We start from the raw sequence: 27,581 nt of genomic DNA, 5'->3' as shown, positions 1-27,581 counted from the left end.
ATTGTTAGCTGGAATATACGACCAGAAGTTTTTAATTTAACTTTAATTTGTAGAGCCTCGGGAAGGCGCGATACTTTTTCGGCTTTTGTAAAAACGATCTTTTCCCTTATGAAACATCTTTGCATTATTTATCGCACTTTCTTAATTTTTGACATTACAAATACGAGTTACGATAAATTTTATAGTTACATATAATAAAAATACTAATATATATATAATATGCACACTGAGGAAAAATTTTCTTAATTTTAGGAAACATATTTATTAAAATTAGATTTACTTATATATATATATATATATATATATATTTAATAAATAATATTTAAACAAACGCAAATTAAAATAAAAAAATAATTGCTTACTTGATTCAAATTAAGACTTAGGGTAAAAGCAGTATATACGCCGTAGCTATCGAAAATTTAATTTATCAAGTATTATTTACTATGTTAAAGGAAAATAAATTATACCAATGAAAACTTCACTTCATACTTTTTACTACAATAAAAAAATTTAAAATATGAAATATTTCTTTTCTTATACTTGAAAAAGAAACTTAAAGAAACTCTTGCATTAAGGTCATAAAAAAAAAGTGGCGGAATTTACGACTACTGATGTGTAAGATACACGGCGCATTGATAATTTATAACTAACATTTACAAATACGATAATAACATAATACAAAATAACATAATGACTTATAAAATGTGTTTACAAAGTTTATTAAAGAATAAAAACAGTAAATATGTTTACAGAGTAATAATAATACAATATTGAAGAAATTATTATGCACAGACATCAACAGAGTGTAGATATATGCGCATTGTGTTCTCAACATAGTGCTCAACATAGGGTAAGTGCTGCTTTCCAATCACGCAGTGTCTGTATTACGGCATAAATCCCGCTCGCTGAAAAGGCCTGTATATCCTAAACAAGTGGAATATTCAAGGTATCAAACTAAATAAAAAATACAAGAGCTATGCACTTGTATCTTGCTTGTATTCCATCCTTTATTATCGCTCTACATTTACGTATCATGAAATAATCATTATGCCTTTTACATTTCTTATAGTAATCATTTTACGTAGATGGTAATACACGATCGCACTACTTATACATGAAACAATTAATTTAATTTACGATATTTTCGTTAATATTAACAATAAAAAACTGTAATTAAAATACAATACTAATATAGCATGAAGGCACATAACAAAGTGGTTGTGAACAAACTATCTTTATTTTTTTTATTTTTTCTGACTGCTGCGGCGTACATCCCCCCGCGGCGTAAATACCGACTTTACCCTAATACATTTTGAGAAGAATATTTAAAATCTAATAAATAAATTTTTAAAATATTGAATCTGATTCTGTTAATTTTAAATATATTTTAGTAAATATTTGTTTAAATTCATGTATTCCGAAGTAAAAAAAGTAATAAAAAAATTATTTATAAAATGTAAATATTTTTTACAAAATAATTTACATTTGAGAAGAAACGCATATTTGAATAGAGTTAACATATGATAAGAATAAAAAAATTTTACTTGCAGTAATAGCGCGCTGTTTATAAATAGACGACATATAATACATTTCTTAGTTGAACAAATGTAGCGTAGCACATTCGCAGGAGACTCATGATCCAGAGATCCTAAATTTTTACTACCCTTATAAAAAAAATACACCCAACTAGGCGTTGGCGGTTCGAAATGACATTCAAATTGAGTGTTAACCTTCAAGTTAGAAGTTTATTTGGGAGTTAACATTCAATTTGAGTGTCATTTCGGATCGACAACGCCTAGCTGGACGTATTTTTTCTTTTATGAAGATAGGGTAAGTGTATTTTTCAAAGACGATACAACATTACGTCAATTTAAAAACATCTAATTCAGGTAAAATTATCATGCGGTAATGTTTTTTTCTCTTTCTCTCTTGTAATACAGCTTCTATAATTTTTAATACATAATTCAAAGATTTTAAGTAAACATTTCATTTTATTTTTATCTTTAACATTAAAAAAGAAAAACTGTAATGCATAATAATGTATAATAAATTTACTATATAGTAGAAAATACTTTTTATAAATTATAAATGGTTTACTCATTTACCTGAAATTAGATGTTAAATAAATTAATTTACTTAATAGAAACAACCTTTTATTTATTTATTTATTTTTAATTAAATGCATAAAATGATTTTTATAACTAATAAATGATTTACGTAATAGAAAATTATGCTTTTTAAATAAATAAATGTAATCTCATATTTTAAGAAAATCCCTTAACGATTTATTGTATGCAAATACATGGTTTACTAGAATTAAAAAAGAATTCTCTTTTTAATGAATTTTTTAGTGAATTTTTTCTCACAGTCAATGTAAAAAAAAAACGCATGATAAAACAGAAATCAGATAAAATCTTAAATCGGTGAAATATTTCAAGTAAATTCTGCATAATATCAAATAAAATCACGTTGCATATCCGAGACGCCCTGTTTACCCACAAATGCAAGGCTCGGTTTTGCGGTCGATGCACTCGCCACGAAAAACGAGGACGTGGCGACGAGAGATGAAAGTACTCGTGCCTAAGGAATATCTGGTGATCTAGTGACACACGAAGGATGAGAAGCAATCCGCCTCCGTCACCCCGTGCTCGCCCGCGCGTGTGAAAGCGGGAAGAATTCGTTGCGAGGAGGAACGCGAGGCGAACGAACGAACGGGTTGCCCTCATAGGTATGCACCGAGCGCGGCGAATGGATGCGCTCCTAGGTGATACGGTGTTAAATCTTTCTGTCAGAGATCGGTGGAATCTCTCGGGTGGAGCACGCGCGATCGTGGCAGGCTTCGCCCTTTGAGGATCTTCAAACGACTACGCGCGCGTTTTCCTTGTTCATTCTAAGGCATCCCTCGTGCTACATGTCAGGCTGAATTTTCTTTTCCATTTTTACTCGCGAAATACATTGAAGAATATAATTCTTGATGTTAGGAATACAAGTAGTTCACTCAAATACAAGCTACATTATTTTTTCAGATTTTTTTTTTTATTTAATTTTGTCTGCAGAAAAATAAAATCGCTGCAAACGCAAGAAATGAAATAATACTGATGCGTTTGTGCTTGTATTAGCCATTAGCAGCAATCTACGTGAAAAATGTTAAAATCTTAAATTTATTGGACAAGAGAGAAAGTTGCCGTATCTCGATCGTCTGCTAAATCATCTAATCAATTTTTATAGTTTTCTTTAACAGTTAAGTTGCAATGCCAATGTTGTGGGCCGCTATTGAAATTTCACTTGTCAATAACTTCCTCGACATCTACAAGATGCGCTCTAAACTCATATAAAGTACCTTCGTATGTCATCTGGTTCCATTATCATTTCCTGGGAACGTACAATATGAAACGGCTGAAGAATTGTAGCCGTTCCACAAACCAAGGTGTACCGTTTACGTTACGTTTTCGCAGTACTGAGCATGAATGTATTGCTTCATCTATGTTTCATTTTACACATTTTAACTCTTATTTACTGGCATGGTGTTGTATTTTAATAATAGGAAAATTTTTATGACTTAACCCTAGCTTTCCACGCATATTTTCTTTGGTTATCTTCCTCTCCACCTACGGGTTTGTGGAATTTTATAACTTTAACACGCTATATCTCTGAACAAGAAGCATAGCATACTTCAAAGTCTGATAAAGATGATAAATGAGATCTAAGTCAAAGATATTTTATTCTCAAATAATTGCAATCTTTTTTGAAAAAAATTGTGTTGTAAAAAGTCCCAAAAAAATGAATACTTTGATTTTAAAATTTTCGTGCGTTTTTACATTACAAAAATAATAAAAAATAAATGTGCCTGCAGGCTTATTGTATCTATGGATATAGTTGAAATTTTGTTAAACCCCAATCTTAGTCTTTGCAAATTATGTTATAAAAATGTTACAGCAATGTAAAAAATTGAACAGGGTACCCATGTGGAAAGTTGGGGTTAACTTTCTTAAGACCTCTTAGAATTTTTAAATTTTTAAAATTTTAAAATTTTTCGGATGGAAGTAACGATCTTTTTGAAAATTGGCCTTTTTGAACTTTGACCGTAAATACTGTAATTCCCAAATGGATCAACTTATCAACGTATCATCTTCCGTTTTGTATCAACAATTTCCTTTTATTATGCTATTTTAAATAATATATTACATTATGGAGGATTTCACTTGAAATGTTTGAGTTGGGGTTCCCCTAGGGCGTTCTTTGATGGGAGCTATTTCCATAACCCCGTTAAAAGAGTAGACCCTCGAAACAATACATATTTCGTGAATTTTTGTAATTTTGAACTGTTTCCAAAATGTAACGAGTAAAGTTCCGCATACTTTAAAGGCACCTCGTATATGAAATTTTTTTGCTAATCCTTACATTAAAATATCTTTTCTCTCTGTTTCCTCTATTTAAAAGAATTCAGAATAATTAAAAACATATATTTTTCTGAATAAAATTAAGAAAAACATGATGGCGATCAGACCGTTGTTAACAATAGTATTACAATCTAAAGCTTAATTTAAGCAATTTTTAGTCATAGAATTAACATAGATAATAATTTAATAAGACTTATATCTTGTTTTATGCTACCAACAATTGAAAAAATTGAATACAAATCATTTCAATTTTTAATCAATTTATGTAACTGATAGGGGTGAGCTTCCGAAAAGCGGAACCCTCCGATTTGGCTGCAAATTGGTATACTACTGTATTTTGGTGCAAGATTACGAATATCATAATAAAAGTCGCCGAAAGGAGAGTTCCGCTTTTCGGTACCTATTTCACTGATAGTGACAAAATTATGCAATTTTATAACGTACTTTCATTTTTTTATAAAACGTTTATTGTAAAATATTTTACATTCACTGTGTGCGTGTGCGTGTGCGTGTGCGTGTGCGTGTGCGTGTGCGTGTGCGTGTGCGTGTGCGTGGCGTGTGCGTGCGTGCGTGCGTGCGTGCGCGCGCGCGCGCGCGCGCGTGTGTGTGTGTGTGTGTGTGTGTGTGTGTGTGTGTGTTACATATTTGCAATTATTGTAAAGATTAACTTGATATTCTTACAAAATATATCAAATTAAAAAAAAATATGTAAAATTACACGTTTTATTAAATACATTAAAAAAAACATTTTTACGTTTAAATATATATATTTATTTTAACATTGATTATATACTTGATTTAAATAAATATTAGCTAGTATAAAATAATTTATTTTTAAATTTAGTAAATATTCTTTTAAATGATATTAAATTAAATATATTTACTTAAACATAAAAATTGTTTTTCAAAAATAAAAAATAAAATAAAATAAAAAATAATTTAAACGTAACACGCATTCGGCAACTTTCCCCTATCCATTTGTTTTTCCTTCTTTTTACAGTTCGCCAATTACAGCGATACATTATCTAAAATTTAATAAAACCTAGGCGATTAACCGATAAGCTTATCTCGAAGCTGCAAGTCGGGTGATTGCATTTAAGGCCTTAATTTATGGCGCTCGTGGGTGACGTAATCGATTGAAATCTCAGAAGTTCGCATGCGGAACGTCATCAGAGTATTCATGTTGGTCGATACTAACGAACGCTACCGCGAAGTGTCGTGCGTTAAGTGCACTCGTGCGTGTCATCATAGCCTCAGCCAGCTGGATTTCTGTTTCCTCTGCATTTCCGAGTTCGAAGCATTCTCGAGCGAGTATGAAAAATAGTCCAACCACTTGCTCGATTCCGTAACGTGACTCGAATCCGCGATATATTAAAATGTACCTTTACACATAAACCTTTACCGCGAATAAAAATAAAAGTTTTTTTTCCCGTTAACCGTTTCTTTTTTTTTTCATTAACAAACGGATAGCGAGGTACGTAGCGAAAATAAAAAGTTAAACTATAATAATTGAATATAGAATTGATCGTAAATTGTTTGCTTTGTATTTCTCTAACGGACACGTAAAACGCTAGTACATACATCAAGTATTGGAAACTCGGTTGTTCACTGAACAAACGTAAATCTAAAATTAACTATTTTGCTTTGTAATAGAGAGTTTCCTGTATTTTATACTTGTAATAGAGAAAGAAAAAGAGAAAGAGAGAGAGGAAAAGGGCAATGTGTGTGTTTTGGAAAAAATAATTGTTTACTAAAACTATTAAAAATAGGATAAGATTGCCAAAATCGCACCATTTTTAACATAAAGGGTTATAACTAAATAGTTATGAGGAATATTTTTCATTTTCTTACGTTATAATAAAATACAAAATTTCTTTTCTCATGCATATTTTTTCAGAATTTTATGTATTAACGTAAATTTTTAAATAACGATTTTTAAGAAGCCTTCAAGTAGTGCGATTTAAGCAACCACTCTTCTAAATCGCACCGCAGGTTAATATTTCTCTTCCTTAGATAAAACGATACTTTTTCTACTAAATTCTTTCTTCTCGAGCAAAAATGCGTTAGATAAATATAATTTTATTAATATTGAAGATAAATATCCTAAGCTAAATATAATTTCTGTCAATGTTATTATTTCGATAATTTCTCAATAGTATTGCAATAACATTGCTACATTACGGCAATATTGTTACAATGTATGCTTTGTATAATTGTGGTATTTGATTTGTACATATAACCACAATTAGAACAATAGCGCGATTTATAGAACATGATGCAATTTAGGAGACTAAAGCATTTTGTAAAACTTTATTTATTTAATTTACAAATAAGAATCCAAAATTATTTGAACTTTGTTAATCTAATTTTAACAATATTGTGATTATTACAAATTACCAAAATTTAGATTATTTATTTATTTTTTTTGCAATCAAGCTACAAAATGTGTTGAAAAATAGCAGCAAAGTTACAATTTTTCTATAAATTTTAATAACAAAATTTCTTAACATGTTGAGTTCAATGAAGAACAATGATAATGTTATACATATAGTTTCCAAATAATTTCACAAAAAGTGTACAAATACTGTGGTTGAATTTGTACACGAGGTAGTGCAATTTAGGAGCCGATGCGATATCCGCAACCTTACCCTATATACTAAAATTTTTCTGCTACTAACGCAGTTGAAAAATGTTCGGTTATTAATGCAATGTAAAAATTCAAAAATACTGTAAACAGCTTCAAATAACAGCAAATACTTGCATAAAATTTTTATAATTTTATTGTTTTGTGAATTTTGTTTTACATATATACATACTACATTCTTGGGTCATATAAATAAATGTCATATTTTAATTTTCTCTTATGATGAATTGAAATATCTAATAAGTCTTCAATGAGAACTCAACGGAAAGTGAAAAACACTTATGCTCGACTGTTATATATCGGCAAAAGCGCCCGTGGTAACCGCACAATTAAACCATCGGCAAGATAATAGTGCTCGTGTGTGCAACATACGGCGAGTGTAAACGCTCGCGGAGGGAACGTAATAGGCAATCCGCGCTGCAAGTCGATCCTCTCGCAGCTCGCACCCCGGGGGCTCAAAGTCCAACTGAAGAGTAGGGGTGTCTAGACACCCAATCTCCTTCCCTACTCTCTTTCCCTTCCTTCCTCCATTCTCCATGACGGTATTAACCTTTACACGTATCGCAATAGTAACAGGTCGAAGGACAATGTTCGAGAATGAACGGGGGAGACCCTCTTTGCTCTTTGAATGCGCCCGGAAAGTAGGTAGTCATACCGCTCGTAAAATAGAAGGGTTGAAGAACGCTGCGTGAAAGCCCTTGTTTAATGCAATGACTATTCTCAATAAGTGCACTTTTTTTTTCTACCTACTGCTCTGGCCAACAGCGCTTTTATTAAGCTCTGTAAATATTCCTTTACTTACAGCAATCTTAAACGTTTAAAATATCAATTCGTGAAATTATAATATTTTAGTGATTATGTATTTTTCTCGTTTATATGTAATCATAAAGTATCATAAGCGTTCCATCAATTTTAAATTTAGCGGTAATTTTTTGTGAAACTATATAACGTAGTCCATTTTTATTAAAGTGGAATGTTCACTCAAGATTTTGTAAAAGAATTTTCTCAGACTTCTTGGATTTTTCAGGAATTTTATTCAAAATTCCAAATAAGATTACAGAATTTTTTAATGCAGCTTTCAAATAAATTTATTTTATCTTTCTAATTTAAATTTATTTTACACGAGCTTTTGTTTCTTAATCACATCTAATTTTTAATTATAAAGGAGAGAAAACCTCTTCAGTTTTAATATTAAATTTAAGAAAGCATCAAAAAGAAATAGTACTGTAATAAACAGCGAAATCGAGCTCGCTTTATTTATAAATGTAATCAATCGAAGATTAACATCCGACAACGAGCAAATTATAGTACATCTTTAATGCGTACGTATTTCCTTTATTTATGAATACCTCTAAACCTACTGATTATTCTATCAATAACAGTATACTATTAACCACAGAAATAATCCGAACAATATAGCATATAATGATCTGCAATACATGAATCTAACTCACCGGATGCATAGAACTCGAATTGATTAATCACATTTCGCTAATTTAAAGCGGTGTGTTTTATTGTCACCGATTGTTTCATAAAAACTTAGAAATTATTCTCTGAACTTTTTGAAGAGAATTTGCACTCTTCTAAAGTGAAACCTCACGCGAGAACGTACATACATAAGTCTGTATAACACAGTGTATACGCGCAACTATATTCATTGTCGACATTTTCAAGAAAAAAATGACCATAAAAAAATATTGTCAAAAAAGAGAGATGGAATTTAAATTTGAAAGTAAAATCCTCGAAATCTCCCCGAGCATCAATGAAAATTCACGATTTTTTAAGGGTAGAAAAGGAATTTTCTAAAAATTGAAATATTTCTTTTTTTGGTAGTAAATGTCTTGTAAAGAAATCATCAAAATAGTCATCATTTTTGAGTTGCAAGATACTGATTTCTTTTACAAAATATCATTTTTCAAGCAGAGCTAGAACTAGACATTGCGACGCTCGAGGCAAAAAAAAACGTCCCTTAGTAACAAAAAATATTTCTTTTACAGCATGTGAAATATAAAGAGAAATATAATATTAATTAATAATATTTAATATACTAATATTAATATAATAAGAGAATATGTAATTGCGTGTACTTTACAAACATATAAATTACGTGTATATAACTTTAATAAGGATATTTCAATAAACATATTGCAAACAAACAAAACATAGTTACTAAAATCGGAGTAAAAATATTTTACCTTCATATAACATTAACTCTTAGAAATTCAAAGAAAATGTATTTTTTTTAAATAAAATAATACTTTTCATGCTCTGGTAGTCGCAAAATTGTCAATTATTTTATTAAAATTTATGTCTTTATGTATTTTATTTTCAATTAAAAGAAATTCTATATTTCATAACTTTTATTAATTTAATAATAAATAATTTTTTATTAACTTCAATTTACTTACTAAAACTTATTCTACGTAAAACTGCTACCGGAATAGTTAAAAATATTTTTGATGTTATCTCTAAGTTTGGGCATGATTCGGTTAAAGAATAATTAATTTAAAAAATGTCTAAATATATAAGTTGATTTTATATTTAGAAAGTACCGATATTGCATGCCGTTTAAAACTCAAAATTTCCAAAGAAATTTCAATAGCACTTGGATTATTTACATACTTTGAATTTACATTGTCATTTTTTTGCGTTCCTTCAAATTTTTCACAGGCAAAAGCGTCTCGTTCGCCGCATCCTGATTACGGCTCTGTTGCTGTATTTAAAGATGTAAAATACTTTTAAAGTTGTGTAAGATAGTAACAAATTTACAATTTTAATTAAAAATAATCTCTTCTTAATATTATATATTATATACATACATATATTTATAATACAATCGTCTGCATTTTTTGCAGGTCATTTGGACGTTTTCGGACGTGTTGCTAAGAAAAACAGCAAATGTTTAAAAATTTAATATCAGACGAAGGTCGTCAGTACTGATGTCGATATTACTTTATTTTTTAATTTCATCTCGCCTTTCTTGTATTTTTTTAAACAGAAACTAAAAATAAAACTTTGAAAACTTAAATACAAACGAGAAAGTGTCTTCTACCAGATATGATAACAATTTTTATAATACTAGACAGAGGTGCGCTATTCATTTTCTGATCCTAACTCTAAAATTGGAAACACACAATAAAGCTTGACAGTAGATACAAAAAGTTTTACATTATTAACTATCTTACCTGAGAAAAAATATTATATTAACATCAAAGTGCACGACGATATCGATTTACGACGCGGAGTTATGCATGAGACGCGATCGCGTAGTAGAAGCAGCAATAAATTCGACTATCGATTTAATTGGCTTTTTTCATTTGCAGTTCAGCGGGCTTTGTTAATAATTAAAAACGTTATTTGCTTGAATAATTAAAGATATAAAAATCCATATGTCCGTTGCCTTTTTCTATATCTGTTGTAAACAACTTCTTCAAAGGGACAAATAAAATGTACCTAAGATCTTTTTTGCACAATTTAAATAATAATAAACATATTATAAATAGTATTCGATCATTTTACAGATTTGTAGCGCCCTGAAACTATTTTACTTATATTCTTCTCTTTCTTATTTTTCTCACAAATTCTTAAATGTAAACATACTCGTATAATCTGGATGGAACGTAAACTGGCATGTTTTATTAGTTTCTGAGAAATAAGGGGGTGTCGCTTTAGGAGACCCATGTCGATATTGGCGACTTTTCTCTAATAACGTGTCGATTTTCATCGGTCTACCTTTATTATTAATTCTAGTCTAGATTAGTCGTATCAGTACTACTAGATTAGCACTTTCCGCGAAACCGACATATAATATTGAAACAGAAACAGCGCGTCGTGCGTGATTAACCTGATAAACATATATGAGTACTTTTCTTTTTGTAATGAGATCACCGTGTGCCACCATAAATGTGCAGCGTGAATCGTGCCAGGAAAATAATCGTACACGGCTGATGCACCCGTCCCGTTCGCAATTTAGTATTTATCTTTCGCTATTGAAAATGTGCACAATTACTTGGCGCTTTGAGCTGCGCCCGAGATATGTCGCAAACACACGCGCTTTGTAACACGATGGGAACAGTCGCGTATATCGTACGTGTGCGTGTGCAATGCATATTGAAATGCCACATGGAGAGATATCGCCACTCATCGCGTAAGTAGAGATAACTGGAGCGCGATAATAAATAATATGCGTTTGAACGCGACATAAATGTCGTAAACCTTCGTGATTGCTCGTGATTAAGGTATTGATTAATTTGTCATTAACATTATTCAATGATTAAAATTGGAACGATAGAATCGCTGGGAACTCATTGCAGATTTCTGGGAGGCGGGCTTATGGCTTATCACAGTCAAGGATCGGAACCATGAAGAGAAACAGGGAAAATTACTTTTCAGAAGCTCATTACCGTTATCGTTATTTAAATAAAAAGTAACGATTTGTTATTTTTTCTGTTATTCTTTTAGTGTTGAAATAAGGTCACATTAAAGAAAAATTTACTTGTTTAATGTTTTTTTTGTTAAAATATTAATTAATAACTATTAAATATAATATTAAATGATATCAAAAAATATTATTCTTTTTAAAACAATTTTTTAAATAAAAAGTATTATTTTGTACGTTACATTCGCAAAATCACAAGAAATTAAAGAAATTTTTAAACGTTTAAACTAAAACATTTAAAAATTTTGCTTCCTATTAAATTTATAAGTACAATAAAATTTATATTTTTTTTTCTTTTTTTGATTTTATGTCTAAAAATTTTAATATTATCTCTGATTATAAATCTGATACCAAAATTTTAAAATTCAAAAATTCAAAATGACGAATCCAGTATAGCGGACCAAAATGTCACTTTCAAATCCAATAAAGTTTAATATTTTTATCTGCTACATTAAATTTCAAAAGTTTGATTATAGATTGACCTTCAAAATAAGTTAAAAAAATACGCTATCTTAATTTTTGTGAAAGTTATGCATTTTTCATTTTTAAGCTATTTTATGAATTTTTTAATGCAGTATGCAAATTAAGGGGGAAAAGTCATGTAATCGGCCGAAAAAAGCTGATTTTTATGTCAAATTTTTTTACGGCACAAGATTTTTAATGTCCATAACTTTTTTCATATATTTCTTATAATTCGTAGATGTAGACAAAATTTTTTTAAACCAAATTAGTTCAAATATGGCAGCGTAATGACGCTCGCTCTCCAAGTTTGGTTTTCGAGGGGGTCAAATGGCATCTAATGCAATATTTTTTTTATCTTATCTTGAAATAAAAAATCGGACAAATCTGTCTCTTTGATAAAATTGCACAACAGAAGAACCTAAATCCGATAGTAAAGAGTACTAAAATAAAAATGCTACGCTGTCTTAAAAAAAATGTTGAATTTTTGCATAAAATTTTTATCACTTGAAAAGAATAGTTCGAATTGTTATTCTTACAAATTTTATAGGTACACTCGATGAAGAATTTAGTGAAAAATAAACATGCACAGTCTCAGCTATATTGATCGAATATTTTTTTAGTTATATTGCACACCGTTTGACTCCCTCGAAAATCAGGACTTGGGGAGCAAGCACGCCGCCATATTTGAACTAATTTGGTTTATAAAATTTGTTTCTACATTTACAAATTATAAAAAATATGCGAGAAAAGTTATGGACAGTTCATTAAAAGTCTTGTGCTGCAAAAAAAATTTATGAAAATCAGTTTTTTTTTTGGCCGATTACATGACCTTCCCCCCTTAAGGGGGGAAATTTCTAAGGATGTTGATTTTTTGTTAGTCTTATCCTTCATGTTTTAAATAAGTCCAGGAAGAAGTTGTTTTCTTCATTTTTGTGGAAGAACTTTTAAAAGTTTGACGCATGTGTCACTAGGCACGAAAGGGTTAAAATGTATACGCTAATATGATTGATTTATGACATCTTAAAATTCAAGATGGTTTTTAAGCATAACAATGGACTGTGCAATAGCATAAGTATCAATTAACTAAAGGCTGAAGATTGAACAGATACATGCACAACAGAAATTATCACAAATATTAAATTCAAAATATTAAAAAGTAACGCTGAAAGTAATTGTCAAATTCATTTCTGTTGCTGAATAAGTGTTACTATGTCACGAGAAAAGAATAATAGCGCCATTCAGTCCGTCATTAAAAAACAAGTAATTGTAACGCATTACTTCTATTCCAAATCCTAAAGAAGAATACGAGCTGTACTTATTAACCTTTTACGTTCAGCTTTAGATGTCTAACAAGAAGCGCCATTATTGGAGTAGCGTCATCGCTACGGAATATTTAAATCAATCGTGCAACAATATTAGAATTATACTAAAAATATACATTTGTTTTTGAAAAACAGGGAAATTTCGTATTACAATGCTGGGTAAATATTTCCCTGGTCTAGCCGCGGCGCGGCGCGGAAGGCCGATCCTTCGGCAGCATATGTTCGGGGAATCGATTCCTCGTTTACACAGCTGCGGAAGTGATTCAAACGAACAACGTGTGCTCACATCAGGAAAATTATCCAAAGCAGCAACGGACATTAGGCGGGCCATGCGCTATTCTCGACCCAATTCTCCACGCGTTGCGCATCCGCAACCCTTAAGTTGTAACCTTACGTAGTGCGGAGTGGCGCATTCGGATTCTGATGTAAGATAACGAACGGTTGGTCAGAAATAGATAAGAAAACTCCCACGTGTTCGCATTTTCCTTCGAACTGCAGATTCATTGACCGATTTTCGGTCGATTTCTTCTTTACAGAAACATGAAAACCGTTCTTTTGAGTTATGAGCAATTGAGAATAAAGAGCTCCCTTTCCAAAGACTTTGGAGCTTTCAGAATCCGTAGTTTAAAGAAAATGTTCTCAATAAAAAATGATAGTACCAAAGAACCTTTGTTCAATCGTGCTTCCAGTTAACAATGTGCGCTTCGTAAATGGCCAGCAAATGATGGCGATGATGTAAACTGAATGGGAAAGAGATAAATTTAAGCTTTTACTATGTACTGTTTTAATGCATTCGGCTAAGGACGCTATTTTCATTGTTCAAGTTACTCTGTGCGACTAGTACAATGAAGTGTACTGTGGCCATAATAATCGCTTGTATTAGCATCGGTTAATTTAAAACTTTCTCTATTCCTTTTTAATTTTACCTCAATCATATATTTAAGAAACACAGAAGAAAACACCGAAAAATGTCTAAATAATTTTATTGCTAAGAAAAGTAATTAATTAATTGGTTTTTTTCTCTTTTAGCAATTAATGTTATTATTTTTCATTTTTTATTTTTAATAAAAGTTATTTTTAGCAAAAAATATTTTCTTTATAAGTCTTAAAATATACTCATCACAAAATTAAAAGAAATTTATTATACTAAAAAAAAAATTATGCTGTTTCAAAAAATATTATAAAATTTTATTTAACAATAAAAAAAATCAGAATAAGAAAATTTTTGTTTTAACTTAATATTGTTAATTAAAGTAATAAATTATTAAGATACAGAATACATTTTGAATAAATCTGATGCTTATGATAAATTGCTATATAATAAATTAGCCCAGAGATAACGCTAGTAGTACCAAGCTGGCCACGTTTCCCTAGAATGCGAACCTTCACATGAAACGTGTACAAATTTCACGTCGATCGGACCACAAACAGCTGAGTTATTGAGGTTAGAGCAAAGTCACTTTGTAATTTGTAAACGGCTTCCAATGGCCTACCCGAACGTTCCGCATCGTTTGTGTCCGTACGACCACGTTTAAACTCAGCATACCAACGACAAATCGTTGATTTAGATGGAATTTACCCATTAAAAAACAATGCTTTATCAACACGCGAAACTAAATTTTTTTCCATTTTTCAAACAAATTACAAAGTGACTTTGCTCTAACCTCAATAACTCAGCTGTTTGTGGTCCGATCGACGTGAAATTTGTACACGTTTCATGTGAAGGTTCGCATTCTAGGGAAACGTGGCCAGCTTGGTACTACTAGCGTTATCTCTGTTTTAGACTTAATATTGTTAATTAAAGTAATAAATTATTAAGATACAGAATACATTTTGAATAAATCTGATGCTTATGATAAATTGCTATATAATAAATTTAGCGATATACAAACGTATGAAATAAAATCGTATTTACTTAATTCAAATAATTTACAATGTTTTTTTCTGGGTACACAAAAATTTATTTTAAGTGAATATTACTTGTTTCAAGTGATAAAAATGTATTTTAAGACTATTATCAATAAAATATTATTTGTAATGTTAACCATTAAAATAAAAAAATTAAAAATAAGTTGCCTTTCTTTCATATTTTTACGAGCAAAAACTATTTTTACAATTTTTTTTGACAAAAACTATGACAGATTAATTTTGAATTATGTACGTTTATTTTATATCTTTAAAAATATGTGAAAAATAGTTATTTTATAAAGTAATCATATTATTAAAACTATAAACGCATTTTTTTTCGAAATTTGCGCGCACAAAATTTCAAAAACTACGTGATTAACTGACTTCTAATTTAAAAATTATTTTATGAATATTTGTTTATCTAAAGAATAAACCTAAAATTTTTAAATTTTTTAAAAATAATAAATATTTTTTGTGTGATAAAATCTGTTTTTTTTTCGAAAAATATTCAATGTTAACTTTAAATCAATGTTATTTTATCAATTTAGAATTTTTCCATAAAATCCAAGATTTATTTTCTATCCAGGCTTTTTAGATAGTTTATCATCATCAGATCTATACATTTTGACAGACATGCGTAGTGATAATATGTACGCCGATCCTTCAGGAATTGTACAGTTTCATGTTTCATGCTACAAATAAACCTTAACTAGGCAAATCAGCAGAATCAAACAAATCTCTAAATTTGAACAAAATATATTGTTAGGTAAAATCTAAAAGTAAAAAACATGGACTTTTATACACTTACAAAATATTAAATCACAATAAAATAAATTAATTTAAAAAAATCCATGTATCACGTAGTTACAGACATATTTTCTTGTCGCTCCTTGAAAATGCGACATTGCCATATTTACTTAACGTTCTCAATTCTTGAAAAAAATTATAAAATCAAGACTTTTATTGACTCAAACTTTAATATCATATGACAAATATTTGCAGTCTTGTTACACACTCATGAATTCAAATACTTGAGACTCGTTTTTCATTAACTTCTTGTATGTGCTATATGAAAATTCGTGTTGCATCACGGTATAAATGGCTACGGTAGTAAATACGGAAAACTTTGCGATATTTCATGCGATGGCATGTATATCAGAAACATGTATATCAGAAACAAGTCGATAATTCGAGCTTATATTTTATATGCAATCTTAATAAGACTGAAAGTATAATAACAAATTAAATATTTGAGAAACGGCATATCGGTCGAAAGCAGTTCTTTGTGCTCAACATTATTTTATGTAGGTTTACAAACATTTACAAGATTCCTCAAAACTGCGCGCTAAATTATTTTTCCGGGCTAAGAAAACACAGATTTTTTTAGAAGAAACTCGAATGTAATATCACAAAGTTAAATTACTAATTAATTATTTTTTTATGCTTATACGCATCGTTACTATCCCCTCCAATCCCGAAAAAACTGTAAAGAAATTATTGCAAAAAATATTATAAACAATCAAATTATTTTGGATAAAAGTTTTAAAACAATCTTGAACAATGTGTTTTAAGATCTAACTACCTTAATAAGTAAAACGGAATTAAAAATTTTCTTTTGATATCATTTTGAGTCAAACTATTGTGTGCCAAGTTTTTCAGAAACGTTTTCTTCGTCATTTTATATCTTTTAAAAATTCAAGTTAACAATGTTTAACAATTTTTATTTGACAAACAGAAAATATATAAAATAAACATTTATTTGCAATACTATTATTTTTTATCCAATATCTTTTCCATTCAACTCATGAAAATTATTATTAAATAATCAAAAATGTTTTTCTTGATAAAAACTGTACAAAATTTCTTCTTGTAAGCAAATTATGTGTCTGTTGAACACGCTATACAATTGTATTTCGATACTGAATATCTCGAAAATAAAAAAATATTCTCAAAACAAGATTATTCTTTTCTGTACGCTCGAATTTGTAAAACGTCAAATTATCATTCAATAATAATATAACGTACTAATGTTACAATATGGTTAAAAATCAGGTGTGCGAGCGGACGAAACAATGTCTTTAACAGTCCGTTATTACAAAATTAATTAAGATTTCCAAAACAAACATTAGCTTACTTTAATTATTGTGGCCGATCCATACGGTATGCGTTACAATTCGACAAGGGATGCCAATATTTCGCGGCAATAAACTGATAAACTCGTGTCATTCCGCAGTTCAGGGAACCCGCGATGGTAGCGCGCAAATAATTGCGTTATCTATTCTACTGCGCGTAATGCGCAATGAATGCCGGTGTATATCCACGACATTAACGAAATTGCTCTCACGTCCGTTCGCCGATCCATTTGAATTGCGACAGTGTGAAAATTTAACGCCTTCAATGTCCGTATTGTAATGGATTTTCCACCTTCCGCTCATTAAAATTAGACATTTAAAAGCGAAACGCAAACTGACGCTGTACCTATATCAATTTAAGCGTATCAAACATTCATAATGAATATTGGACACTGTCTATCTTCTATGATAACTCATTTCCACGTCCAATTCTATCTTTCAGATGAATCCCGTATTTAACGTTCCATTTGTGAATGTAGGTAAAATAATAACGATCATTACCTCTTGAACTTTACGGTGGACGCTAATTTTGTGCCATTGATGATCGTCGAACCGCACCTTGGCCGGCTTTATGTGCAGATCCAATCTCCCTTTGGCTAGGGTCATGCCAACCGCGGCACCTCCGTCTCTCAGCGATACGTCTCTCAGCGATATGGTGAGATAATCATCGCCCTCTCCTGTAATTAAAAACGGGAACTAATGAAGTTGTGCGGCGAGTGCCGTGAGCGCGCGCGCGCGCCCTTATCTCGCTTTTGAAGCGCAAATAATGTCGCTGAATTAATTGTGACAGTGCCTGACGCGAGATTGTCGAAAGAGGAAAATGCTCGCAGCCGTCACGAACGTTTTAGTTGCGTCTGTGCGTTGACACGATCGGGACATTACCGTCCATTGAGCGCGATCCCTTTTGACGCGTTAACGTCGCACGCACTGCCTGGGAAAGAATAAAAATAAAAAAAAAATGAAATAAAATAATAGATCCGGCGTACGCAAATTCTCTGACGCAACTTCATAATCCCCGCGGCGACGACGCACCATCGGTTTTCCTTGCTCGCTCCATTTTTCGTCCAGCTCGCCCGCGCCGGATTATAGCGCGATGCGACGCGTATAAATTGATTACGACCGCTTAACCATTAGATTCGGGACACTTAGTATCCGGACGACCCGTTACAACGTCCGACGATCGTCGTTAATAATTATTGCGCCTGAATCGCCGCGAAATCCTTCCGGATTATATTATACTTGTAACGAGTTGGGGGATTAAGACGATTCTGCTGCAGGAACGACGATTTTTACGGTTGAAAGTTATCACGAAGAATTCTTGTGCAATTAATATCAGGTACAAGCTAAAGCTAACATTTAAGCATGTTAATACCTGTTAATCGCAATTAAAATGATTACGTCATTTAAGCAAAAAATCAGAATTAAGGGAACGACGCGCGACGTAGAGAAGAATTGCCGAATGTGCATCACTTGAGTTAATTTTTATTATATTTTCTCTTGATATATTGATTTGTACGCAAACAAGCGTGGAAATTGTAGATCATTGTTTCAAGTACCTATAATATTACCTATAATATTATAATAGTGTTTAATCTGTCATCAATAATAAATTAATTTATTATAGGCAACCGGTCTCTTAAACCATATGGCTTTAAATGCTTTGAATATATCGAATTTATGAATTATAATAATAAAAAATATAACAAATTATTAAAAAATATTTATTTTACTAATAACTTATTGAGAAAAGGATTAAATATTTAATAGTTAATAAATAACGATAATAATAAGTAGTGTGTTGCGCTATGTAAATGTATCTTAGCTGAGATGATTTAATTTCAATTCAACCTAAATAAAAGATAAAATTATACGGTTTTGTCAAGATAATTTTAAGACAATATTTAGCTATTAAGCAAAACAATTTAGGATATGAAAATAGTATCAAAATGTGAATTAATACTGTGAGAAGCAACACAAGTTGTTGTAAATTAATGTAATTATTAAGCAATTATTATTACAGTACAGATGTTTCAAACCTCAGTTTTGGATTGTCTTCAGTGTAAAATTATTACTCTATTCCACATGCGATGGTGGATATTCAAGCTTGTGTAGCGCAAGTTCAAAAAATTGATATGTCTGTCGACGACTCTCAATCAAATGTCGTTTATAAGATAAACTGCAAAAATTGCGAGGCCTCATATGTGAGGCAGACAGGCAGATTTTTAAATATAGTACTAGAATCATGGAACGTTTCTATCTCTTACTTTGCTTTGGATTTGACGTTTATTTATTGTATATTCACTGTCAGCTTCGTTATACCGCTCAGTTTTCTGTAAACCTTTCGTTCCATTCACATCGCTGTTACTTTGTTCCACTTGTTAAACAACGGTCTTTATCGTGTAAGTTGATTTATCTCCGCAAAATTATTATTTCTTCTTTATTCATTCTCCGTCACTCAATGTTTTTGCATAGCGCTATTCTTAGAAAAATATTGTACATAATTATTTTAGTATGAATATTCAAAAAAACTTTTTATGCAACAACACGGACCGTAACGTATCTAAAGAACCCACATTGTCTACACAATTGTACTGCATTATTTTCGACTGCAGACATACTAATTTTTTTGTACTTGCGTTGCACAAGCTTGATTATCAACCATTGTATATGAAATGGAGTAATAATTTTACACTGAAGATTATCCAAAACTGAGAATCGAAACATCTGTACTGTAATAATAATTGCTTGATAATTATATTAATTCACATGAACGTCTTGTGTTGGCTCTCACGGCATTAATTCATATTTTGATTTACTTCTTTAGAGCCTCTTCTAGTTTAATGAAAATAGTATGTTTATTGTTTTATTTCTAAATTTTGATTAAAAATACGAATTTTTTAAATAATTTAAGCTGACAAAAATAATATTTCTCTTTGTATTTGTATCAACATAAAAATAAAAATCAAATTTAGAAACTAGAATATATAACTCACATTATATAGCGACTGACAAACTTCCTTGTAAGTTTTCGAATTTACAGTTATGGGGCAATTTTTATGTTCCACTACTATTGATCTGTGCAATCTAGGATACGTTCCGATATGTACTGCCAGTACTAAAAATCTATAATTCACGTTACGTATAGATTTTATCTATAAGTTTTCAATGCTGACTAGAAACGCAATTCTATTATCATTTTTCAAAACTCTCCTATTAAAATGAATGGTAATTTGAAGGTTACGATTGATTAAAAATTAACATTAGTTATACTTGAGTTTTTAAAGCGTTGTTATCACGCAAAATAAAATATATTTGTCTCTCTATTTCTCTTTCTCCACACACAAACACACACCCGCACAAACACGCACACACCCGCACAAACACGCACACACACGCACACACACGCACGCACGCACGCACGCACGCTCGCACGCTCGCACGCACGCACGCACGCTCGCACGCTCGCACGCACGCACACACGCACGCACGCACGCACGCACGCACACGCGCGCGCACACACACACATATATATATAATTCAATTCTCATTTATTTCATATTGTTGTCACTAAAGTTACTTATATTAAATAAAAATGTAAAATATTGAAGGACTAAGCGTTCAGCAACTTTCCCCTAAATAATAAAACTAATTTATTATTTTTTGCATATTTACTTTTTACTAAAAATATAAAAGTAGTCTAATAGAATTATTTATAAACGTTCCTCTTGGTGCGCAGTCTTAATACTTAATAAACACCTTTATAAAAATATAGTCTTTCTACTTTTTTTCCCCAAGCTGTTGCATTTGATTAAATTTAAGAAATTTAAGAGTAGAAGGCTCAAGCTGTTTTGAGCATTTATTTTAATTTACACTTATTTTCCTCGGTGCGCGTTGCGAATAATAAAAACCCAAAATATAAGAGATCGTTAACATCGATCAAAAGATTATAATTTTCACAAGAAAAGAGAAAAAATGTAATATCATTTTTTGATCAAAGCAGATAATCTTAATAATATTTCTTTCATCAGTTATTAAATACTTAAATATTATGTCTAACTTCAGTTTATAATTACGTTTCAAAGTCTAACATATCAGTAGTTTATAGAACTGAAAAATATATTTTATAAATACAAGATGTAACTAAAATAAGGTAACGAATTTCCCGACCAAGCCCCTCACACCAAACATGAAAGAAGTTTGTATGATCATGTGTCTGCTATTCCTGAAATGTAGCTCAAAATGTTTAAGTAATTTTTTTTATTCCACGCTCCCACGATCTCAACTCTCTAGATTTTTATTTGTGAAAACACTTTAAGTCCTTAGTTTATGAAATTCCAAATACCAACGACGATATACTATACCAACGTATCTTGGATGCAACATCAATCGCAGTTGCCCCGGGATCTTTGAAAAAGTGCGACAGTCCATGATTCGACGTGTCAAGCATATATTGAATCAAGTAAAAAACACTTCAAATATTTGTCGTGAGTAAAAATTGAAAATAAATAATATTAAATAATAATAAATTATAATATTACTTTTTCACTTGACCCTATTAATAAACATTTTGAGCTGTATCCCAGTAACTGTGAGTTCACGTACATAAGTTTATGTAAACTTTTTTTCACGTTTGGTGTGGGAAGCTCGACCGCGAAGTTTGTTACCTCATTTTTTAATTAGACTCTGTATATAAAAATTTACAGTAATTAGAGAAAAATAGGATATTATGACTGTGGTTATTACTGTGGTTACTTTTATTATCTACGTTATTAGGTGACAAAGTCTAACAATTGTTTATAATATTATTTGTTCAGTAGCCCGCTGTTTTTTAGTGATGCTAATATGTCAATACATAATAGCTGACAATTGTTATAATGCGTTTTTATTTTGAAACACTTCAAAACTTTTTTAAGGTACATTTTAGCATTTAATTACACATACTCTTTCTCATTGTTTTTAAATTTGAGTGTATTATCGTACGAATACATTCGAGTGCTTTCTTGTTATTTAAATTTTATTCGGATGTACACATTTCGAGTTATACAAAGTTAAACAGTAACATGGAACTTTGTTAATATGGCATTTTAAGCAAAATTTTGATAACAAAATATTTCGATAAATTGATTAGCATTCTAGAAGGCTGAGTTCTGAAACATTAGAGATATTATTTTATCCTTTCTGTTTAATGTTAAAATAATGTCTCTAATGTTTCTCAAACAACACTTTGACGAATATAATCGTTCAAGTTTCAATATAAAACATTGATTAATAATAAAGTTATTCAATAAAATAAAAATAGGTTTTATATTATCCTCTAGGTGTGTGTGTATGTGTGTGTGTGTGTGTGTGTGTGTATGTGTAAAATAATAAAGGATAGGGGTAACTCAAATCTATTGGTAGTTTTTGTTCTCTATAAAACTCTCTATAAAAAATAAAGTTTATTTGTAAAATTGAAGAAGATAGAAAGATAATTTAATTTCCTTCATTTCTGATTTATTATTAGATTATTTCGACATATCTCTCATTTGTAATAGACTATAATGGAAAAATGTTACGCTTTTTTCGGTCCGATTTAGAACTACTGGTTACTCTTATCGAACATTTCTATTTTTGTCGACTTTTAGATAAAATTTTGAAAGACTTTAAAGTATTATTTTTAATATTAAATAAAAACAAACGATTTAAGTCAAAAGTAACAATTTTATTCAGAAAAAAATTAATAACAGTTAATATAATTAAATTTGAAATCAATAAAATTCAATTATTCCGAGTCTGATGACTCACGACATTTTACTAACTTTAACATTTCTAAGACCGGATCTGGTCAGTCGATCACCAGTGCTTCGGGCAAATTGCAATTCCGATGTAGAGGTCCGTTTGGACACGAGTCCTTTCGGATTTTGGAACAAATTATAAAATAAATTGCAAAAAATAATTGCGAAACGTTTGATAATTTTAAATTTTACATCCTTATTAATTATCTTGAATCAATTATCTTTCAATATTTAAAACAATAATTTACAAAAATTTTTTATTTTTTTTTAATTTTTGTACAATGGCTACAAACATACATTCGCATCTATTCTAAGAAAAAGTTATGACAAAGAACTGTCAAACTGTTATCACATGTTCGGTGTCTTATAAAAACTTTACATTATAAATGGCACGCAAATTTGCTTAATCGTATTCATTTGAATTAAAGATTCTATTTAAAACACCGTCCGACTCTTCTTCTCATTTTTTGTGTTCTTCATATGTTCGTCTAATATTCAGCATTTATTCAATTATCGTAATTTTCATCGTCACCGTCAGATTAGACTCTTAAGGCGCAAACAGATGCGGATGTACCGTTTCGCTCGTGAATCTCGCAAACGCCACCGCCGGTTATTGCCGCAGTCGCTTTAAAATCGGGCCGCGACCGCATACTAATTATCCCACGTGCAACCGGGAACTCGAGCGTATAAAAGATGCAGACAGTACTTCGAGCTTAATTGCCGCCGGCGCGACGCATTAGCATGCGCCTAAGTGCATTACGCGCGTTACGTATCGCGCTTTTACTCGCGTAGCACGCCGAATCGCGCCGCATTCATCGGGAATCGCGAATCGTTATCGGAAAGCGAACGCGATAACGCGCGCGCGTTGCGCTCGCCGCGAAGATAGCGCGGCCCTGACCCTACAGCGGCGAGAAATCGGCAGTCGAGTGCTTCTGCGCGCTTCCGTTATGATTACATCCCCGGTCGAAATTCCCATGGGTGAGCCATTTCTCCCAACGCCGCGCCGCGCCGCGCCGCGCGCACTCCATTGAATATTTAATCGCCGCAAAATAAACAAAATGTTTAGAAGCGGAAATAACAGGTTGGTCGCCGATATGCGTATCCGCGAAACACGCGCGCGAAATTGTTATTCATCGTTCGCTCGTTATTTGAATGTACTTTGCCTAATTATCCCCTGGATGCGAATTATCCGCGCAAATCCCGTTACGCATTCGAGAAATATCCTTTGCGTAATCGCGCGGCGAGGTAGTTATTCGAAAGCGGACGAGACCATTCCGATGCGGAATTTAACACGTCGCGGCACGGCACGTGAGAGCGAGCGCGGCGGCCCAAGTAGCGAAGGACGAGGACACGGTCAGACACGTTCCGGCGGCGGCGGCGGCGGCGGAACTCTCGAAGGGAGTTGTTACGTTTACCGCTTCGCGGGGGAATTCCCGCGATTCGAAAGAATGAAAGTGGCGTGACGATTATTACGCCCCCCCGGAAATACGTGCGATTCGAATGCAGGGCGAGCGCGCGGTTGTATTATATAGCTTATCTCGGGGAACAAATGAGCAACCTGGTGTTACCGCGCGGCGGCGGAGGGATGAAACGAATGCTACGTATGCGTCTTGTGTGTCGTGTGTATGCGGGTGCGCGCGCGCGCGCGCGCGCCAGTGTGACTGCATGTGTGCGCGTGGTACGGCATTGCGGCTCCGGTATATAGGTTTCGAGTTGCCGCTGCAACCGGAGCGGAGCGGAGGTGCAAACTCCTCCTTTTACTGCGGATGGTGCAGTCTTGCCATCTTGGCTGCGCGCTGATTCCACCGTTCATTACGTAAGTATAAACTGGAGGTTCATGCGCATCCGAGGAGAAACCATAATATGCCAGATGAAACGATGGGTGTAATAAAGGAGCGATAAATTAGAAATCTGACCGTTTGCGAGCGGACCGAGGGGGGGGAGGTGGGAACGAACTTTTTATCTCGACACTTCGGCTGTAGCTGCTACGGTCACTGATTCTTAAACAAATTTCATTAAATTTAATTTATACGTATTACATTTTTCCAACTTTACCATTTTCCATTTTGCAAACTAAAACTTCTGTTAAAGTTTTGAAATTAATATCAAAGAACAACATCCTGATTTATTTTACTATCTAAAACTCGCTCTTGCAAACAGCTCTTTGCGAAACTCAAACACTCGTAGCGTAAAGCTATATTGGTCTTTTTGGTATTTAAAGGAATTGACTACAATTGACTGTGTAGCACTGACATTTTTCAGAGGGGTCTTAGAAATGTTACATTCGAATTGAGAAGTGAAACGTTTCATATAAAAGTTGCGAAGTGTGTTTGAAACATTTCTAAAACAGCTTTCGAATAATGTTCGCGTTTGAAACCTAGTGGAAAAGTTGTTAAAGATTGAAAGAAAAAATCTATATACAGCTGACCTGAAATATTACCAGAAAATTACCGAAATAGCTGAAACCTTTTGAAATATTGCTGACCATAATTTTCTGAACATAATAATAAATTTAAATATCATTTTTGGAGTAAAAATAACATTTAAATTTATTATTATGTTTAGAAAATTATGGTCAGCAATATTTCAAAAGGCTTCAGCCATTTCGGTAACTTTCTGATAATATTTTAGGCCAGCTGTATATAGATTTTTTTTTAATAAATTTAAAAATTTTTGAAAATTCTTTAAAAATTTAAATTTATTATATTCAGAGGATTGCAAATGTTAAAAAATCACAATAAAAATTATATATATTTAATGTTTTCATTATACGTTTATTTATTTTGATATTTGCAATCTGATTAATACCATAAAAGTAAACGTGATTTCTCCAATGTATTTAACAAAAACACATGTACGAACAAGATAATAATATCTTATTAACGTAACATTCTTCTATTTTATTACAGAAGATAAAAGTTTAAGGGCTCTATTTAAATAACATTCATCAATTTTTCTTTAAAAAATTTAAGATAAATTTTTTTACATAAAAAAAGAAAAACAAAGTTAAAGCATAACAACAAATGCTGCTTGCTATTTAGCGTACTATTATAAGCTACTTATTTAATACTCGATTAGCATGGTTATTGCCGTTTCATAGTTCAGTTATACATAACACGTATAATTATATTAGTCTGTTGCTCTAATATTATTACAAACCGTATTCAAAAAAAGGTGAATCACAACAATATCAAAATGATATAAAGGTGAATCATGATTAATCGAAAAGTAACTTTCAATAATTAGTTTGAAACAATTTTGATGTTATTTTAAGGTAATAACTTTTAATGTAATGACTTTTTCTTCTGCTTGAATATATTTTCAAATTTACTAACAATAAGTGTGATAGATTTTAGAAACCTCTCTGTTGTAATATTTCATGTGACATTTTGTAGAATCCTTTTAGAATTGTTACACATGAAAAATGTAAAAGGTTAAAATCTCTCTGAAAACTTCCTGTAATAATCGGTGCTACATGAGTAATTATAATACTGCGCAGAGTCTATATATTTTTGTTGTTACTGTTTCAAATTTCTATTTTCAAAATTGTTTTAAAATTATATTAGAAATCCGGTAATTGTTAATACAAAATGTGCTGCACGTTAATGTAAAACTGAATTAATTTTATCGAGTTTCGATGCTTTAAGTCGATAACGTGACTTATTTCACTCAAGAAACTATAAGCAAAACATTTTTAGAATCAAAATATTAATATAGGTTAAGTAAGAGACGATGCAACATCGTCCCAAAATAAAAAAGGGAGAGCAAAAGGAATAATAAGGATAGCATGTCAAAACAGAAAGAAAAAAAGGAAAGAGAAAGAGAGAAAGAGACAAAATTTCTTTGGTTGGCCGTACGTCCGGTATCCGAACCGTTAATACGTTCTAATTGGCTATAATGTCACCATGAGAGAAGAGAAGCAATCGTTAAGATTTAATATGCGACCATTGTCCAAGATAGTTCCATTGTCTATATCTGCGTTCGCTCAAAGGATATCTCGTCATCCGTAAGTTACTCGATTAAATGTGACTCCATTATTGATCTTCGCAAATTGTTTTCAATAAATCGAGCACTTCTACGACTGAGCGTTTTCAGAAAATAGAAAAGTTGCACAAAGTTTATATATTAATTCATATCCCGGGAAAAAGTTTTCATATGCAATTATTATAATTATATATAACCATGTACCAAATATGTCCATATATGTATATATCCATATACATTAAAATATACGTATATCCATTCATATATAATTATATATAATTACATATAATTAATTATATATAATATTTATGTACAATTATATAATATATATATCTATATATATTTATATATGGACACATTTCATCTGTAATTATAACCCTATCAGAAAACAATATTTTTTTAATGTTTTTTGAATATTTAAAAAACATTTAAAAAACATTGTCTGCTGATAGAGAAATAAAAAAATACCTTTTCCCTGATATTTCCAATCAATAGTTTCACGTTTCTATATCTCCGT

At 31.4% G+C, this 27,581-nt stretch overlaps 1 protein-coding gene across 6 annotated transcripts in view; it reads right to left on the bottom strand.

The window, feature by feature from the left end:
• The window catches only part of LOC105196291 (neurexin-3), a 502,597-nt gene that overhangs the window by 166,136 nt on the left and 308,880 nt on the right, over positions 1 to 27,581 (bottom strand). For all 6 annotated transcript variants that reach the window (XM_039447938.1, XM_026137070.2, XM_026137067.2 and 3 more), the window contains exon 5: positions 17,808 to 17,983. In XM_039447938.1, the coding sequence (XP_039303872.1) occupies positions 17,808 to 17,983 (176 nt within the window). The remainder of the gene's footprint in view (positions 1 to 17,807; positions 17,984 to 27,581) is intronic.

The sequence above is a fragment of the Solenopsis invicta genome, chromosome 4, assembly GCF_016802725.1.
Source record: "Solenopsis invicta isolate M01_SB chromosome 4, UNIL_Sinv_3.0, whole genome shotgun sequence".
Lineage (NCBI taxonomy): Eukaryota > Metazoa > Arthropoda > Insecta > Hymenoptera > Formicidae > Solenopsis > Solenopsis invicta.
The sequence above is the reverse complement of the archived record's forward strand: the minus strand, read 5'-3'. Positions and strand labels throughout refer to the sequence as shown.